Source organism: Bemisia tabaci, chromosome 4 (assembly GCF_918797505.1).
Source record: "Bemisia tabaci chromosome 4, PGI_BMITA_v3".
Taxonomy (NCBI): Eukaryota; Metazoa; Arthropoda; class Insecta; order Hemiptera; family Aleyrodidae; genus Bemisia; species Bemisia tabaci.
The window spans coordinates 12,085,740-12,106,651 of record NC_092796.1 but is presented as its reverse complement, the minus strand read 5'-3'; the positions used below and the strand labels follow the sequence as shown (position 1 = coordinate 12,106,651).

Here is a 20,912-nt window from a genome sequence, read left to right as displayed (position 1 = left end):
TTTCCGGCCGAAGTATTAAAAGCGCCACGCGACGTTTCAAAATTTCCGCCGCCATTTTCTTTTAGTGCAGAGAAACTGTTCAGCGAAGCTGTCAACAATTTAATTTTTTTTTTTTTTTTTTTTTTTTTTTTTTTGGTGCTGCCGATAAAATTTAGTGGAACTTTCCTACAGATTCAACCAAAAACTTCTCTGTAAAAAAATAAAATGGCGGCGGAAATTTTGAAATGCCGCATGGTGCTTGCGATAGTTTTGCCGGAAGATGACGACACGTCAGGTCTTTGCAAAAGAACAATTCAGCGGAGCTGCACTATTCCGAGGACGTATTTTCGTTTGTTGGCACGGTCAACCCTCTTTAAAACTCACGCCCGTTCTGCCTTGCTAAGGGAGAACGCTGTACACGGAGAAAAAAAGTTCGGCGTCAGCTACCGAACTTCGGTTGCCTGTGCCGCTACGATTGGTTCATATGGAACACCAATTATAGCAGTTCACTGAACTCCAGTTCTTCGGTAGAACGAGCCGAAATTTTTCGGTTGTCAGCACGAAGTTCTCGGTCCGGGGAACCGAACTTCGGCTCATCGTGCCGAAGGCTTCTGTACACCTAACCGAAATTCTTGGATGCATGAATCGAAGCCTAGTGGATCTTATCAATGTTGCATTAAATTCAGGGGGGCTCTTATTGCTCTTAGCCAGGGGAGGAGGCCTTTTACCCAACCCCCCACAAATAAATTAAAAAAAAAAAATAAAAAAAATAGAAGGGTATTACAACGCCTGAACAACGATTTGATGAGTAGAAATTTTTGCCTACATCGGGGATCGAACCTAGAACCTACCTAACACTAATCGAAGACCCTACCTACTGAGCTATGCCGGACGCTTGGGTGGAAGGGTGAAAAACTTGCATTAATCTTCGAATTGAACTGTGGACAACCAGGATATATCTAATTTACATGGATTTGTTCGTTATTTTATTTTATTCTATTATTTTAATTCATTTTACTCTCTCTATGGAACATGAAAAAATGATGAAAATTAAAAAAAAAAAAAAACCTCAGATCAGATAGCAAGGAAAGGAACAAGGATAGAATACATACTCAAATTATAAACGCAAATTATACCGTTATCAGTTCCCAAAGTTCACACCAGATAATATCTTATGCTCAATTTCAAGGCATTTTTTTAAATGATAACAATCACTGCACTTAGCAAGGTACAAACAAGAACATAAGTTAGGTAGATAGCAAATAGATAATATTAGGTACGAAAGGTCTACCAAGTATATAATTAAATTGAAAGTGCCCAGCATAAGGAACCATTTGTTATCACCAATAAATAAAATATGTACACTCCCTTACACAAACATAATAAATTTAAAATCATATCTACAATTGAAAGAAATCAGAGGAAAGGAGGACTCAAGCTTTCCTACACCGCATCATTCTCTACAAATGTAAAACTTGGCTATAGGTACTGATAATGTTGGAAATAAATGGATCAATTCTCCCGCAGACTTCCAATTCTCTACTCTTGACTCCTTAATAATAGCCAAATCAAAACAAAGCATGCAGGGAGACAAACATGAAGCTGTAACCGTTTCCATGAAATCTAGACATAATATTAACACTGCAACTGATAATGGGGCCATGTTAAGGTAGTGCATAAATTTACTTACAGACTTCTCATCCGTGCCAATCACTGTAGCTCCGTAGTCTGCGCTACGAGTTCTATGGGTTGAAAGTGTACATCGAAGGATATTCTGCTAATGATCAAATTATAGTTTCGCAATTTAATTACAGTAAAGAGCTGGAAACTATAATAATGAACGATGCAGGCTTTGATGTTTTGCAGGAGACGAAAGAATAAGTTAAAATAAAATAAATCACGGTCAATGATAACCTTTCAGTAAATTGGAAACACAAATTCAACTTTGTGAACTTTTCCACATACTTGAGGGTGACTAGGACTAAGCTATACAGAGAAAACCGAGTCATTTTTGGACAAAAGTAAGGTACATGAGATGAGAGAAGAGATGACCGTCTCTGGTCAGAAATTTAAAGTTGAGGATAAACATTTTGAAATATGCTAATGGGCAATGAACTTTCCCTCTGGCATACCTAAGTCTCGTAAAGTAATTAAACTTCAAACCTGTCTTCTACAATTTGATCTTAGCTCCTTTCCTAGATTATAAGCGGATAAGCGAAACGATTTTGTAGGTTAGGTCGATAAGAGAAAAAACAATTGAGTTCCGGCACTGAGAGAAGCTATGAGCTGATTTCTAAGTCGATATTCGAAGTTAAATGTATGATTAATGAGTCACTTGAGAAACAATTGTCACTTTGAATTCTACAATTGAGAGAAAACAACAAATGATACGCACTTTCTGAAGTCCAGCCGAGCTGGATCAAGGCATTCAAGCGGACGGCTTTTACTTGCAAAAGTTAGAAATGGATAAGAATATGCTTTCGTGTGTGTTTTAAGTGTACGATAAGAGGAATTCGTAAACTCACATCTCGCAATCTTCGGATCGTACGCACTACGTAGTTTTGTTCCGAACGGAACTAAATCAGGAAATGATCAGAATATCATGAAATTTGATGTACTTATGTTTTTTGGGTCGCTGAATTCAAATTTGACCTTAGTTTTACAAAATTCTTAAATCCAAGATGGCGGCAGGCCCTTGAAACCAAAAAATTAGAAGAAAAGCCAAAATATGATTAGAATACCAAATTGAATGTCAGTTTAATGTTTTGAAGGTTGTCTCACTATAATATGAAATCTATTTTTCAATGATCAAGAGGTTATCAGGGCAGAAGCCCCAAAAATACGTATTTAATCCAGAAAAATAAGAGGAGAAGAAATGATTGAAATTGAATCAAGTCAGTACTATGTTTTTCGGTCTATTGATCCTGACTGGAGCGTAAGTTAAAAAAATTGCACATTCAATATGGTGATATTCGTGTTAGCAAGACATATGGCATTAGCCCTTTAGGGCGCCCCCTCCCCGAACCAAAAATTGTCCCTAAAAATTTTCATTTCTAGCGATTTTTTAAAAATAATTTTCTCTTTGATCATCAAACCCTGCTAGCAAAATTTTCTAGATATACTCAATACTACTTAGACCTAAATAGCTTTGACATTCTTATACTCATTGGAGGCTGTCAACCATTCTGCGCTGATTTTCATGGTTAGAATTATTATAAAGATTCTAGGCCTAATGAATCGTGGCCAAAAATCCGATTTTTGAAAGTACGAAAATCTGGCAATCGAGCATATAATCCTTATCTACATCCTTTAGTAGGTGTGAAATGACCTATCAAATCTTATGTAATTGTTTTTACGATCAGATATATGGTGACGAACTTCACATCCTCCGAGGTAAGTAAAGAAACGTGAGAATTTAAAGTGCACGTTATCGTGTATTGCCTTGTGTCGTTTTGTGATAAGTTGGCGTAAATCCCCGATCAAATATGGACAAGAAAGGTGAAAGTAAGTACTTTTTGATGGTTTAATCGTTTTTAGTATTAAGATTAATTTTATGACCACCATGAGACTCCAAAGTTTTGTCCTAATTTAGGCAAAAAATTGCCTTCACCTTAAGTTTTAGTTATCACTAACACGAGCTAACACGTTCTTATCAGTGCAAGAATGTAGCTCATATGTTCCTCTAACAGGATATCATAGATTTTTTTGCACCTTTCTGCCTCTGGGGCCTTCAGACCCAGACCCAGATCAGACCCTAAAACCTTGCGGATTACCATTCTCGGGTTGCCTAGCCAGGAATTGAACTCGGAACCTCTTGATCTTAAAGCCAGCACTCCAACCACTACGCACCACAGCGGACCGAGTTGATAAATTTGTATTATGTATACAGGCTGAAGAATAAAAAAAATACCTAAGTTTTATCCACCATTTGTCGTTTTTCCGGAGAAAATATTATTTTGCTTAAAAATGAGTTTTTTTTGCAGAAAAACTTTATTTTCCGGAAATCTGACAAGTGCTGGAAAAAAACTGACATCATTTTCGGATTCAGCAGCCAAAAATACATATGAATCACCCTATATCAAACGTTGACCTTGTCTCATCTCTCTTATCTCCTTCTGCAATGAAATCAGATTGCGCAGAAAATCGTATAAGTCCTTCGCCAAAATGACCAAAAAAGGCCCCAGAGGCAAAAAGCGGCAAAAAGCGGCAAAAAACCCGATGATATCCTGTTAGAGGAACATATGAGCTACATTCTTGCACTGATAAGAACGTGTTAGCTCGTGTTAGTGATAACTAAAACTTAAGATGAAGGCAATTTTTTGCCTAAATCAGGACAAAACTTTGGAGTCTCATGGTGGCCATAAAATCAATCTTAATACTAAAAACGATTAAACCATCAAAAAGTACTTACTTTCACCTTTTTTTTCCATATTTGATCGGGGATCTACGCCAACTTATCACAAAGCGACACAAGGCAATACACGATGACGTGCACTTTAAATTCTCACGTTTCTTTACTTACCTCGGAGGATGTGAAGTTCGCCACCATATATCTGATCGTAAAAACAATTATATAAGATTTGATAGGTCATTTCACACCTACTAAAGGATGTAGATAAGGATTATATGCTCGATTGCCAGATTTTCGTACTTTCAAAAATCGGATTTTTGGCCACAATTCGGCGCCCCCAGACCATAGTGTGTATGAACATTCGAGAGTTGCCAAATTTCCCTTGATAAAACATGTATTTCTGACGGAATTCATGCATATTTTCCCCTAAAATTCTCAGATATTTTAGATCAAATTGCGTACAAAATTGTCTAAACATTCCGGGGAAAAATATTCACAATTTTCCCAGGAAGTTCGGTTGTTATCGAAGGAAATTCGGCAATGTCTGGAGGCTTATACGGCGTTCTTCCTTAGCACGGTAGCGTTACGTGACAGTCGAAATCGAAATCCTGCTCCGAATGCCCGATAGCGTTGACACGAAACGCCTAATGCTCAGAGAGCAGATTACGATGCCCCGGGACCGTGTTACAACTGATGCTAATTATTTCAGCCAAGTTAACAGGATCGCCAACGCGGGTGGAATCCTTACGAGTGCTCCCCAAATCGCTATGCTACCCGTCCACGTCGCCATATTCCGTATGTTTACATTCAGTTGTATAAGGGAAATACTGATTTTTCGGAACGATTTGGCAACTATGCGCTGCGGTGAGCCCATCCTCCGCACGAGGAAGACCACGGCGGTTTATAAAAATCAAATGTTCAAACGATTTCACACTTCCCTAATCCAATTTACGCCGCCATGCCGTGCCGACCCATGCCGTGCGTCCACTCGACTTCTCCACTCCAGAGGCGCCTTAATAAGGAAGAGTATTGCCATTTCTGTGTCGCTCATTGATTGGTTCATTGGCTCTTCGGATTTGGGTATAATTATGGGGCTCTTGGGGCCCAATACCGCACTGAAAAAGAAACTCCGACCGTGGAAGCCGTACTTACGGGCTTTATAAACATACATGGAGAAAAAAACTTCGTGCATGGAACCCGAAGTTTAGGTCATATGGATCTCTGAAGTTTTCGGATTGAGCATCTGAACACTTTAGGTCTAGCTGTCGAGGTTCGGATCACACATTTGAAACTCCAGTTCTTACATTTGAAGTACTTCAGATGTGAGAACCGAAGTTTTTCGGATGTGAAAACCGAAGTATTTCAGATGTAAGAACTGAAGTTTCAGATGTGTGATCCAAACATCAGCAGCTGGACCTAAAGTGTTCAGATGCTCAATCCGAAAACTTCAGAGATCCATATGACCTAAACTTCGGGTCCCACGCACGAAGTTTTGTTCTCCGTGTAGTAGTGTAGTCTGTAGTATACGCGCAATGCATGAAATATCCTGCAGACTTGTAGGGCGCCACCATATGCGTTGCGTGCACCGTGCGGTACGCGCAACGCATGAAGTATCCTGCGGCCTTCTGAGGCGCCACTATGCGCGCCGCGCCGTGCGTGCTTCGGCGTTCTTCATTATAGGTCGTAACTTTTTTTCAGTGAGGGTGTCTGGAAAGTGCCTGACTTTCTCGCTAACTTTCGATCAAGTTGAGTCCGAGTTGGTTGTACTTCAGGACCCCAAAGTATTTCTCTTTTAATACTTAGAAGTATCTTTAAGAGTCCAATTTTGCATCTCAATTTGATTAAAAATTAATTGAAAAGAGGGTCAACTTATTATTTCTGACAACCTGTTTAAACCAACCACGTAGAGTAGAGTCGTAATGTAAATGGGAGAGCTGGCGCCACTTTCAAGCATTTTCCAGGTCCCGGATTCCGAGACTCCTGTGTCACGTCGGGTCATTTTTTCGATACATATTCGATTGTTTTCGATACGCGAGGACCCGGCTATCTGATGTAAACAAAGAGGATAGGAATTACGACGAATCCTACATCGCCATTTTTGATCGGGAGTGTAGCGAAAAAGTGACCGAAGCTCGGCGCACACCAGGCTCGGAACTCGTCGACCAGAACATGGCGCCAGTTCTCCCATTCACATTACGACTCTATGTACTCCGCGACAAACCCGACCTGAAGGGTTTTGTTTTTTCAGGGACAAATAAATGATAACAACAGTGAAGTGTAATTTTTGGTGAAACTAACCATCATAGTTGGTTTTCATCATGCAAAAAGGTATTAGAGTTGCCGGAAGAAAGAGGTACATGCAGTTTGCTTCGACTGCGTTTCTTCAGAACGGCGCAAACTGTTCCTAATAGCTTATTCTTCGATTGCACTTAATAGAATATCTAGAAGTAGTATGTCTTCTGGTTTTTTTCACTAATTTTATACGAGCATTTCAAATTTGCGTCATTGGTTTATCAGTTTCTTGAAACCACAGTCGCACGAGTTTGCTCTATTGAGAATTATCTGTTGCGAGGAAAATGGTGAATTCATGATACCAAAACACAGGGCTGAGTACATTAATTGCTAGCAATCTGACATCTGAGGAGGGGTGCAGCCGTATAAAGTAGACAAAGTAGCTTGAATTGGTGCAACTTTCGAAGCCTTTCAAAAGTCCAAGCAACCGCTTCCTTATTTTATATCGTTTACTGTTGCCGGCTCCAAGCTCACCACCCAACTCGCCAACTCACCAAAAACCCGACATCCATCAAAACAACGATTTGAGACCTCCACAGCTATCTCGCGTGCTCTGTTGCCACATTGCTCTGTTTGTACAGATTAATCAGCATTCGAAGAGTGGACATCGGAAACCTGGTTAGCGCCATCAGGTGTTGCTGAGATTTTGCATACCACTCCTCACTGTAGGGGAAACTAAACGGCTTTGCTCTATGGACTTTCCTCTGGAATATCGCTTCTTAATTTTGGCCTCATGTTCATGATAGGAATTGTTTTTCTCGGTGGAATAAAGCATGTATGCTTCTGATAATGTAGAATAGAGGAAATTGAAGTGCTGGGTTCAGAAAGGACATTTCTTGGTCGCGGTATGTCTCAGGATCTCCGTTAACGTTGCATCCACTATAAATAAATCAAGTGCATGGAATTCGTTAAAACTTTTACTGGATTTTCTTTGTGATTTTACAATGCTGAAAAATAAAAATTTCAGAAAACTCATCCAATACTTTCCTCTCTGGAATATAGATTAACAGTAGAGATCCTGAAACACCACAACCGAGAAATTCCCTTTCTGCACCCAACGCTTCGATTGCTGACACATACAATGCAGTAAGCTCATTGAATACTTTTGAAGCACCCCCAATTTAATTGCGCAATCATGAATTATTTTCTCCCCTCATCCCTTACATTGTGAGAGCTTCCCTTCAAGAGCTTCCAAAAAAATTGTTCATTTAACAAGACCTTGAAGCATTGATTTAGATGCGGTTAAATTGAAACCTTATAATGAGAGTAACCTCTATCATGATTATTACATCGACTTGAAAGATAATCTGCTGTGCAGTGCTTTAAAGGACCCTACAACAAAACGGCCAAATCGGCCTAAACACGGAATCGTACGATTTTCTCAGGGATGATAGAGGGTCTTCCCAGACACTCAAAACTGGTCATATTTTTTGCCTAACCCCCAGGGAAAAGGGGGGAGAGGGGGTCAAAGTCAAAACCTTTAAATTAGCATAACTTCTCAACGGTTTGTCGTAGAAAGATGATCTTGGTGTCAAAATTTCCAGAAAAATGAGAGCTTTCAGAATATATGTATGAAATTAATTAAATTTTAAAATTTGACCCACTTTTGGGGCATTTTACAAGGTCCCCCTTTCGTAAATTTTCGTTTTTTGAGATTTTCGGTTGTTCGGTTCGCACGGATTAAGACAAAAACAATTTCAAATGAAAGTAGAGCGTTTAAGCTTTAAAACAAGCCCAAGATGATCTTGAGGAAAACGATTAGAAGCGGAGTTATGAGTCTTCAAAGTTGACGCGGTGCGCGGGAACCTTGTATGTTCCGAGTCTCAAGGTCACCTGCGCGCCCCGGATTGCCTGCAGGTTGCAAGTTTTTGTGTTTTTATGCTTCTGTAGGTCATTTTTAATGTAAATCATTCAATGAAGATAGAATAATCAGAATTTTTTTAATTTTACACAATGGGCCTCGGGCGAGGTACACCTCATTAACGTCAAAAAATTTTAACTGCGTTTCAAGTAGCCCCCTCAAGAATAACTAAGACTTGTTTTGAAGCTCAAAGCTCGTCTGCTTCTACGAGAAACTATGTGGCTTTACCATGTGAGTTCCGTCAAGCGCTGTAGCTTATTAGCTCAATTAAAAAAATTTAAAATTAGGGGTACCCCAAAATTTGGCATCAATGGGTTATAATTTCTAAATGGTTCAGTTCTGTATGGAGCATATGTACATTTGAACTGAGGGTCCATGGTTTCCTCTAAATTATAAGAGCAGAATCGTCATCGTCAGCAAATGTTTAATGAGGTATGATGGACATAATGGTTGATACTCTAAGCCCCCTCTCGCTCCTCCCATAAAATTAAAAAATTTCGATTATTCTATCTTCATTGAATGATTTACATTAAAAATGACCTACAGAAGCATAAAAACACAAAAAACTTGCAACCTGCAGGCAATCCGGGACGCGCAGGTGACCTTGAGACTCGGAACATACAAGGTTCCCGCGCGCCGCGTCAACTTTGAAGACTCATAACTCCGCTTCTAATCGTTTCCCCAAGATCATCTTGGGCTTGTTTTAAAGCTTAAACGCTCTACTTTCATTTGAAATTGTTTTTGTCTTAATCCGTGCGAACCGAACAACCGAAAATCTCAAAAAACGAAAATTTACGAAAGGGGGACCTTGTAAAATGCCCCAAAAGTGGGTCAAATTTTAAAATTTAATTAATTTCATACATATATTCTGAAAGCTCTCATTTTTCTGGAAATTTTGACACCAAGATCATCTTTCTACGACAAACCGTTGAGAAGTTATGCTAATTTAAAGGTTTTGACTTTGACCCCCTCTCCCCCCTTTTCCCTGGGGGTTAGGCAAAAAATATGACCAGTTTTGAGTGTCTGGGAAGACCCTCTATCATCCCTGAGAAAATCGTACGATTCCGTGTTTAGGCCGATTTGGCCGTTTTGTTGTAGGGTCCTTTTTAGCGCATATTTGGGCATACGTTCTCGCTGGACAGTCAAATAATTGCATTTCTATATTATCAAAATATGCATGTTTTAACCCGAAGTGAAACTTTTACCAAACACTTGAATTAGGTATCAAAAAGCTTTAAATATAGCCTAATTTTGATACAATTTTCAGAAAGTTCTCCAAAAACATGGCTAGAAAAGGGGGGAGGGTTGATATTTCTGACATAGTCCTGAAAGTCTCTCCTTCCATCGTTCCATTTTAAATGACAACGATGAAAATTGTTTATTCCTATTTTCTAAGTCAACATCCACAGTTTTTCACTATAAACGCGTGGCAACGCACGGCAGAGATTAGAGCGCAAGATTTAACGCTTCCCTCAAGTTGGGCCAAATCGATAAAATCGTTAACGCTTAACTTGCCTCTCTCGCGTAATCCAACCGCCTTTCCCTCCCCAAACGTCGAGTTCAGAAGCCTCGAAGCCGCGAGCTTCCCTGTCGACACAACTTCGCATGATGGTTCCACACCTCGAATAGAGCTTAGAATGGTCCTGTGCACGATTTCTTTTGAAGACGCCACACCGTCTCGGCGGAAGGAAACCGTCAATGCTCAATTCAACCGAGGAAGCATCTTTCTTTAAGTACATGACTGCGCTTAGAAAAAGGACTGAAGTTAACTAGATCTCAAAATTGAGTTATTGATGATACTGTGAGCGTAGAAAAATGTTTCAAGGAAATTTTTTCGTTGGACAGCCCCGAAAATGTCAAATTAGACCTGCGGGCTGATTATTGAAATTGATAGACAAAGCTTTAGACAAAGAAGGAGTATATGAAGCGATTCGATTGGTTGAAATAGGTGGCTCCTATAGACTAAGGGAGAAAATGATGGACTAAATATGGTCTCATGAGGTTGCCGTTAGTTTGTCTATTACCTACTTATCTCCTTTGTCCTTAGCAACCAATAGGATCGCTGTATTTTCAACTTGACTTCTTTGTCTATCGCTTTATTGATAAATTTCAATAATCCAACCATTCAACCATTGAGCTATAAGTTATCTATAAGTTGATACTGGTTTATCATGCATGCCTGAAAATATCTTGAAAATCCGTTTCTTCAGAACGGCGCAAACTGTTCCTAATAGCTTATTCTTCGATTGCACTTAATAGAATATCTAGAAGTAGTATGTCTTCTGGTTTTTTTCACTAATTTTATACGAGCATTTCAAATTTGCGTCATTGGTTTATCAGTTTCTTGAAACCACAGTCGCACGAGTTTGCTCTATTTAGAGTCCCTTTATACCCAGAGTTAAGACAACTCACTTTTGGTTGGGCTGAAAGTGGCCTAAAAAAAAAAATCCAATTCTGATTGGTTCTCGCTCATGGAGGCCGAAACGAGTGCACCAAGATGGCGGTACCTCGAATGTGAACAAGAATAATGAAAATATTACCTAATTGTGGTTTATCAAGAGTAAATTGTTATTTCCATAGGTCCAAAATGAAAATAGATTAAGAAATTATTCACAAACCAATCTCATTTTCTTTTTAATTGATCAATTTGTTGATGTTGTTGTTTTTGTGTGACAGACCTCGCAGGATTCCTGATCCTTATCCCTCAATATCGTTCGTTTGGGTGCACTCGTTTCGGCCTCCATGGCCAGCAAAGGCCGGCTGCCAGTCAGCTGATAATCGAGTTGTCTTAACTCTGGGTATAAAGGGACTCTAGCTCTATTGAGAATTATCTGTTGCGAGGAAAATGGTGAATTCATGATACCAAAACACAGGGCTGAGTACATTAATTGCTAGCAATCTGACATCTGAGGAGGGGTGCAGCCGTATAAAGTAGACAAAGTAGCTTGAATTGGTGCAACTTTCGAAGCCTTTCAAAAGTCCAAGCAACCGCTTCCTTATTTTATATCGTTTACTGTTGCCGGCTCCAAGCTCACCACCCAACTCGCCAACTCACCAAAAACCCGACATCCATCAAAACAACGATTTGAGACCTCCACAGCTATCTCGCGTGCTCTGTTGCCACATTGCTCTGTTTGTACAGATTAATCAGCATTCGAAGAGTGGACATCGGAAACCTGGTTAGCGCCATCAGGTGTTGCTGAGATTTTGCATACCACTCCTCACTGTAGGGGAAACTAAACGGCTTTGCTCTATGGACTTTCCTCTGGAATATCGCTTCTTAATTTTGGCCTCATGTTCATGATAGGAATTGTTTTTCTCGGTGGAATAAAGCATGTATGCTTCTGATAATGTAGAATAGAGGAAATTGAAGTGCTGGGTTCAGAAAGGACATTTCTTGGTCGCGGTATGTCTCAGGATCTCCGTTAACGTTGCATCCACTATAAATAAATCAAGTGCATGGAATTCGTTAAAACTTTTACTGGATTTTCTTTGTGATTTTACAATGCTGAAAAATAAAAATTTCAGAAAACTCATCCAATACTTTCCTCTCTGGAATATAGATTAACAGTAGAGATCCTGAAACACCACAACCGAGAAATTCCCTTTCTGCACCCAACGCTTCGATTGCTGACACATACAATGCAGTAAGCTCATTGAATACTTTTGAAGCACCCCCAATTTAATTGCGCAATCATGAATTATTTTCTCCCCTCATCCCTTACATTGTGAGAGCTTCCCTTCAAGAGCTTCCAAAAAAATTGTTCATTTAACAAGACCTTGAAGCATTGATTTAGATGCGGTTAAATTGAAACATTATAATGAGAGTAACCTCTATCATGATTATTACATCGACTTGAAAGATAATCTGCTGTGCAGTGCTTTAAAGGACCCTACAACAAAACGGCCAAATCGGCCTAAACACGGAATCGTACGATTTTCTCAGGGATGATAGAGGGTCTTCCCAGACACTCAAAACTGGTCATATTTTTTGCCTAACCCCCAGGGAAAAGGGGGGAGAGGGGGTCAAAGTCAAAACCTTTAAATTAGCATAACTTCTCAACGGTTTGTCGTAGAAAGATGATCTTGGTGTCAAAATTTCCAGAAAAATGAGAGCTTTCAGAATATATGTATGAAATTAATTAAATTTTAAAATTTGACCCACTTTTGGGGCATTTTACAAGGTCCCCCTTTCGTAAATTTTCGTTTTTTGAGATTTTCGGTTGTTCGGTTCGCACGGATTAAGACAAAAACAATTTCAAATGAAAGTAGAGCGTTTAAGCTTTAAAACAAGCCCAAGATGATCTTGGGAAAACGATTAGAAGCGGAGTTATGAGTCTTCAAAGTTGACGCGGTGCGCGGGAACCTTGTATGTTCCGAGTCTCAAGGTCACCTGCGCGCCCCGGATTGCCTGCAGGTTGCAAGTTTTTGTGTTTTTATGCTTCTGTAGGTCATTTTTAATGTAAATCATTCAATGAAGATAGAATAATCAGAATTTTTTTAATTTTACACAATGGGCCTCGGGCGAGGTACACCTCATTAACGTCAAAAAATTTTAACTGCGTTTCAAGTAGCCCCCTCAAGAATAACTAAGACTTGTTTTGAAGCTCAAAGCTCGTCTGCTTCTACGAGAAACTATGTGGCTTTACCATGTGAGTTCCGTCAAGCGCTGTAGCTTATTAGCTCAATTAAAAAAATTTAAAATTAGGGGTACCCCAAAATTTGGCATCAATGGGTTATAATTTCTAAATGGTTCAGTTCTGTATGGAGCATATGTACATTTGAACTGAGGGTCCATGGTTTCCTCTAAATTATAAGAGCAGAATCGTCATCGTCAGCAAATGTTTAATGAGGTATGATGGACATAATGGTTGATACTCTAAGCCCCCTCTCGCTCCTCCCGTAAAATTAAAAAATTTCGATTATTCTATCTTCATTGAATGATTTACATTAAAAATGACCTACAGAAGCATAAAAACACAAAAACTTGCAACCTGCAGGCAATCCGGGACGCGCAGGTGACCTTGAGACTCGGAACATACAAGGTTCCCGCGCGCCGCGTCAACTTTGAAGACTCATAACTCCGCTTCTAATCGTTTCCCCAAGATCATCTTGGGCTTGTTTTAAAGCTTAAACGCTCTACTTTCATTTGAAATTGTTTTTGTCTTAATCCGTGCGAACCGAACAACCGAAAATCTCAAAAAACGAAAATTTACGAAAGGGGGACCTTGTAAAATGCCCCAAAAGTGGGTCAAATTTTAAAATTTAATTAATTTCATACATATATTCTGAAAGCTCTCATTTTTCTGGAAATTTTGACACCAAGATCATCTTTCTACGACAAACCGTTGAGAAGTTATGCTAATTTAAAGGTTTTGACTTTGACCCCCTCTCCCCCCTTTTCCCTGGGGGTTAGGCAAAAAATATGACCAGTTTTGAGTGTCTGGGAAGACCCTCTATCATCCCTGAGAAAATCGTACGATTCCGTGTTTAGGCCGATTTGGCCGTTTTGTTGTAGGGTCCTTTTTAGCGCATATTTGGGCATACGTTCTCGCTGGACAGTCAAATAATTGCATTTCTATATTATCAAAATATGCATGTTTTAACCCGAAGTGAAACTTTTACCAAACACTTGAATTAGGTATCAAAAAGCTTTAAATATAGCCTAATTTTGATACAATTTTCAGAAAGTTCTCCAAAAACATGGCTAGAAAAGGGGGGAGGGTTGATATTTCTGACATAGTCCTGAAAGTCTCTCCTTCCATCGTTCCATTTTAAATGACAACGATGAAAATTGTTTATTCCTATTTTCTAAGTCAACATCCACAGTTTTTCACTATAAACGCGTGGCAACGCACGGCAGAGATTAGAGCGCAAGATTTAACGCTTCCCTCAAGTTGGGCCAAATCGATAAAATCGTTAACGCTTAACTTGCCTCTCTCGCGTAATCCAACCGCCTTTCCCTCCCCAAACGTCGAGTTCAGAAGCCTCGAAGCCGCGAGCTTCCCTGTCGACACAACTTCGCATGATGGTTCCACACCTCGAATAGAGCTTAGAATGGTCCTGTACACGATTTCTTTTGAAGACGCCACACCGTCTCGGCGGAAGGAAACCGTCAATGCTCAATTCAACCGAGGAAGCATCTTTCTTTAAGTACATGACTGCGCTTAGAAAAAGGACTGAAGTTAACTAGATCTCAAAATTGAGTTATTGATGATACTGTGAGCGTAGAAAAATGTTTCAAGGAAATTTTTTCGTTGGACAGCCCCGAAAATGTCAAATTAGACCTGCGGGCTGATTATTGAAATTGATAGACAAAGCTTTAGACAAAGAAGGAGTATATGAAGCGATTCGATTGGTTGAAATAGGTGGCTCCTATAGACTAAGGGAGAAAATGATGGACTAAATATGGTCTCATGAGGTTGCCGTTAGTTTGTCTATTACCTACTTATCTCCTTTGTCCTTAGCAACCAATAGGATCGCTGTATTTTCAACTTGACTTCTTTGTCTATCGCTTTGTTGATAAATTTCAATAATCCAACCATTCAACCATTGAGCTATAAGTTATCTATAAGTTGATACTGGTTTATCATGCATGCCTGAAAATATCTTGAAAATCCTAACTTAGGCAGCCTTGGCAGTGGGCGTTGTACGCACCCGTGATGATACATGATCCGACCCTTTTTACTTGATGACGTGGGTTGGTATCACTCCTGATTGAAGGCGTAAGAATCCCATCTCCTCTACCGTCACACAAGCTCAGTGGAATCTCCCGGTCTGATCCTGAAATATTTCATTACGATCCGTCTTTGTCATGAAGCTCTTTTTGCTTATGTCGAATGTCGATGATCAATATAATCAGACCTGAATAATAATTATGCTCTCTCAGATTTAGAGTCAGAGTTTTTGCTCATGTTTTACCCGATATTGGATTGAATACGTAAGGGTTTGAATGCTACACACAATTTATAGCATCTTTGGTCTACCCAATAGAATCCAACCGTATCCTTTTTCTCTTCTTTGATGATTATTTTTCTCAGATCCCGGCCACCACCATGTAAGGCTCAGGTTTTTCATCGTTTTTTTAAAACTTTTATCGTAACATTTCCGGCTGAAAATGACTTAGTTTTGACTCGAAACGTCTTGGCTCTTTTAACTGTGTATTTTATCCTTGTTTCCCGTCCCCCCCCCCCCTTGTTTTTGGTTTCTATTTCTCCTCTTTGTCCATCGCTTTGTCTGTCAATTTCAATAATCGGCCTGCATGGTTGTTATCCACACCTACTCCACTCCAACTGTATTCTGAAATATCTTCCTGTCGTTTGTTCGCAGGTGGCTCGGTAACGACGAACGAGGACGCGAGCAGGCCGTGCTCGCCGCAGAGTCTGAGCGCAGCCGACGCGGCGGCCGCGAAAGACGCCTCCAGCGAGAAGGGCACCGACACGAAGGAGGCGCGCGAGGGCTCCAAGTCCCCGTCGGGAGCCGCCCTCTTCCGACCGGGCTCCCCGCTCAAGCACTCCGAGAGCGGAGGCGGCGGAGGCGGAGGAGGAGGCGGGACGCCGTACCTCAGCCAGAACTCGAGCAACTTCCTAGCGCGGAGCTTAAGCGGGTTCAGTCCGCAGCAGAGGCGGATGGTCTTCAGCAAGCGGGCACTGGAAGACAGCGGCATGGCCGACGAAGATGCTGATGATTGCGACGAGGAGGAGGGTGATGATAGCAAAAACAACAACCTCAACAGCAGCAAGAGGAAGAAGAAAACCCGAACCGTCTTCTCGCGGAGTCAGGTAGGCACATTCATCTAAAAATTAGTATAGAGGGGGGGGGGGGGGTGACAGGGCCAGATTTACCTACTTGTACGCCTGTATTTTGCCGCCCCCATCTCATTCGTTTTGAAACATCAATAAAAACCGTCAAGTGAACGTGCCGGAGGGAGAGGGATGCATGAGACGCGTTTACTCGTGTTGGATACATTTTTTACGGAAGCCCTGTCAACACTACTAGCGAAAATTCACGGAACTTGGCGGGAAAGTCAAGTTCCGTAAACCTGTCTCTGTGTGGACAATGCCTCCTGTTAATGAGAAATGAACGAAAAAATTATGAAAGAACAATCATAAATGTGGTTCAATAATTTTAACTTCCACCGCCGCGCCGTGCTGATCGCACTTTGTTTGGCGCAATGCGTGAAGTATCCCTACAATCTTGTAGGCGCTATGCCTTTCACGCCGACCGCTGCCGAACGCACTGTATTTGACGCAATGCGTGAGGTATTCATGCAGTCTTGTAGGCGCTATGCGTTACGCGGCGACCGCTGCTGACCTTACTGTGTTTGACGCTATGCGTGAAGTATTCATGCATTCTTGTAGGCGCTAATATGTGTTACATGCCGACCGCCGCGCCGAGGGCCATAAGCCGCTTTTACGGCGCGCTAGGACGCTCTGCGACGCCCACTCGCCACAGGAATCTGTCATGGTAGAGATCCTCCCTAGATATTGCCCTTTAACTCCTTTAAAATGGTGAAACCAGTCTTCTTAAGCAGGCAATGTCGAAGACCACCTCGATATCGTCATACTTTGCTTAAAAGTCATGCTCACTGGAGATTGTCTACCAAAACTAAGTCATAATGCTCTGTCCGCAGGTGTTCCAGCTGGAGTCGACATTCGACATGAAACGCTACCTGTCGAGCTCGGAGAGAGCCGGGCTGGCCGCCTCCTTGCATCTGACGGAGACGCAGGTGAAGATCTGGTTCCAGAACCGGCGGAACAAGTGGAAGCGGCAGCTGGCCGCGGAGCTGGAGGCGGCCAACATGGCGCACGCCGCCCAGCGACTTGTCCGCGTCCCGATCCTCTACCACGAGTCTGCGCCGAGCGCCACCAGCCCCGGCACCGGACTCGCCGCCTCCACGCAGCTCCACTCCATCATACAGCCGGTCACCTCCAGCGCGCACTCCATCATGCAGCCCATCACGACCTCCAGCGGTCCCGGCGCTCTCCACCTCAGCACCTCGCCGCCCACCTCCACCTACTCGTCCCTCTACTTCCACCACCATCACCCGACTCTCCACGCCATACAATCCACGATGAGCCCGGTTGCCTCGCGACCTCCACTCCCCAGTCTTGTTTAATCGCCCCGAGGCTTGGCTTCGTCAGGTCTCTCTTTGGGTCATTCTGGTAGCATAGGTCATGAGATGCAAAATTTCATATGATGGCATTTTGGAAACCTATCTGATAGGCTTTAAGGGTCATGGAATGTTTAAAATTAGTGGAAACTCAATTTGAACGTATTTCTGTGAAACGGAACTAAGCGTCATCGGAGGAGGAAGGTAGCTGGGGGCTTGGATTGGCGGCGGAATCGGGCGTCGGGCTCGTTCCGTCCTATACTCCAATGCTTTTCCATGGCGCTTAGTTCCGTTTGACAGAACGCGCTATCCAGCACTCTAAATTCCTCAAAAGGAACTCAGATTGGCGCTTAGTTCCGTTTGACAGAAAGAAGTCCATTTAATAATTAACCATCCCTCCTATAGATTCAAAGGTTTGGTGCCGCAATATTCGGTAAAATTCAAATTTTGGACTGATAATAATTTTGAGAGTCTATGTATTCTGCCTATTGTCTTTAACGAACGAACTCCTAGTTTCTCGATTTACCAAACCTTGATACCTTTTGCTTGATGCTACTCACCTTACTTGCCGATGATCCACAATCCGACCTCCTGCCTTTGTGGTGGTACTTAGCGACTCGAAACTTTGTTCATCCGGTGGAGATCTGTTTTAGGAGGACGTTATTCGAACCAAATTTTTCTTTTTCTTTTCCCCTATTTTACCGCAAATTCAATAAGAATGATTCGGATCAAACTGCGGAATGATCACTAATATCGTATAACGTGGGTGTAACCGCTTCATTCGTTGCAATACCTAAAAATGTGCATTTATGACTCGACTTATTTCTTGAGCTTGTGTCCTCTCTAAATAAAGTCTCCAAACTCATTTGTTATGGCGTCTAGCATAAAAATAGGCGCCCATCTTGTGCTGACACTTGTATTTTTTCATCATTCTAGTCACTTCTTCCTACTCCAAACTGTAAATATAGAAAGTGAGCCTCATAGGTAGATATAACTGCTGTAAAACTGTAAATACGCAATTAACTTTTTATAGTATCTCATTCATTTTGATAAGCTCTATACTTACATAAATACTATTATTAATGTTAAATTCAATCCGCTATTTTATGTTGGCATTTATTATGTTCAACTTGATGGTGCGCGTAAGTTAATTTGCATAGGTGTACTGTTTTCGGCGTCAGAAATGCTAATTGAACCATTCTTTCGAAAAACGCTACATAAGCTTGGTGTAACTTTAAGACTGTGGAGGTTCAAATATAATTTTGACAACTTTTAGGAACATAAACGTAAATTGTTTTTATAGAAAAGCGACATAAAAAGGCCATTTTGGAAGATGAAAATTCATATGGCCTCCAAATTGTTCAGTCTCAAATGATACACCAAGTTATACGATCTGAGCAACATTGCAAAATTTTAGGTCATCACTACAGAGATTTACCCGATGACCTGTGGTATCTGCGATTGAAGATTTTCTAGGGAAAATAACGCGTATAACTTATTAACAGTGGTAGTAAGCACAAAAAGTACAAATTTAACTAACTGGTTTACATCAATTTGCGGTTAATTATTCCACGTTCTTTCTAAATATGATTGTAGGGGATTTTTTATTTATTGTATTTGGCAGCATTGCAAAAAGCCAATCACCACGATGAAGAGGAAACCGTTGCAATGCTGCCTAATGCAATCACCGCGAGACAAAACTCATGTAAATGTGAGCCTTTGACCCCACCAGCACCTTTTCAAGTAGCGTTGCCAGAGTTGGAAGCAGTCACTGATTTAATATCACGCGATGCGGTATTAACAACATAAATTCCCATGGGCGAGCGAAGGGGGGTCCAGGGAGGGATTGCCCTCTTCTAGAATTGAAAATAGTATCAGCTGCCCCCCCCCCTCCAAATTTTGGACGTTGCAGGAAAAAAACCTTTGTCGAGGATGATCATCTCTTTTTATGTAGAATCGTGGAGTCTTAGAATGAATACACCGTGTTCATTCAGTTAGTATTTTCTATAAAATTTTCATCACGGAAGCCTCAAAATGCGTCCAAATGGAGTAAAAATTTCAAAACATTCTCCCCGGAGCCCCACTGGGCCGGGGGGGGGGGGGTATTCCATACCCCCCTAGCAAAATGACCTAGGTACGCCCATGTTAATTCCACTCATAATTCGGTCATTTGACTCAGAATATCGTTTTTCTTACTCTCGTTTTTTACGTGTTTGTGCTTGTTTGACGGAAAAGTCCAAAAAGTGGACTTTTCCTCAACCTCACCCTTTAACGAGATCACTAATTATTAAATCCAGAAATTTTTTTTTACTGAACTTACAATTAGCCTATTTTAACATTCATTTGAATGGGTTGCATTTGGTTGATTCATTTGCTCCGAAAACTGCCTAAATCTATTATCACCGTTCCCATCCTCTCTTACATATTATCTATGGTAAAGATAAAACCGATGAAAATGTTTATTACAATCAATTCCAATCATGCTGTAGTTGTTTACCTTCCTTTATGTGCATCGAACCTGTAGGATGTTGCGCGGAACCTTTTTAAGGCCTTTGTAAAGCACATACAATATGAGTGACGATTCATCAAACTTGAACTTTTTTCAGTTCGCAAAAAAATATGGTGAGGATTCATGGGTAAATCTTTGGAATATTGCAAAATTAATTTGCACATTGAAAATTTTTTATCTCGAATAAATGTTTGACTCTTCATTTGCCAATTTAAAATGTACAAAATAATGTAAGTATATAATTAAGAAAAAAGTGTAAATAAATAAATACCGTGTAATATAAGGTAACCTTGTAATTACGTGGAGGTGCAATTATTAGAACGAATTCTTCGATTAAGTTGTCTTGCATAGTGAATAATTCAGTGATAATTTACCGCTGTATTTAGTTTTCTTGTAACGTTACATAATTTGTAAAAGTGTATTTTGTTTCCTGCTTTAAGCTGAATTTTTTCCATTGTTTGTACTGGGCAAAGATGTCAACACTTGTTAATCCAAGAAAGATTCTTGCGTAAATAAATACATTAAGCCACTATTCTCTCTGTTGGTGAAAAAAGGAAAAATAATAATAAATTCATTGATTTATATGGAGCATACGAACTTTGTTGTTTGCATTATTTATTTACTTCATTTTAGTGGAAGCAGGAGGCTCCGACTTTATAAAATCAAGACTTTTACACACAAAATTTACCATGGTCATGCTAATTATAGAGCTCTGCTTTAGATTCGTTTTATTTAGAAAGCTTTTTAACTGCATATTTAAAAGATCCACCCTCAGAAAATTATTTTGTAAAACAATCTGTTTTAAGGA

The 20,912-nt window shown here is 40.6% G+C and overlaps 1 protein-coding gene across 1 annotated transcript in view; it reads left to right on the top strand.

Moving 5' to 3' along the window:
* Hmx (H6 family homeobox) overlaps nt 1–20,693 on the top strand; it is a 45,196-nt gene extending 24,503 nt beyond the window's left edge. The window contains exons 3-4 of the mRNA XM_019046019.2: nt 15,813–16,264; nt 17,116–20,693. Of these exons, the coding sequence (XP_018901564.2) occupies nt 15,813–16,264; nt 17,116–17,601 (938 nt within the window). The 3' untranslated portion in view covers nt 17,602–20,693. The remainder of the gene's footprint in view (nt 1–15,812; nt 16,265–17,115) is intronic.
* Nucleotides 20,694–20,912: the final 219 nt, after the last annotated feature.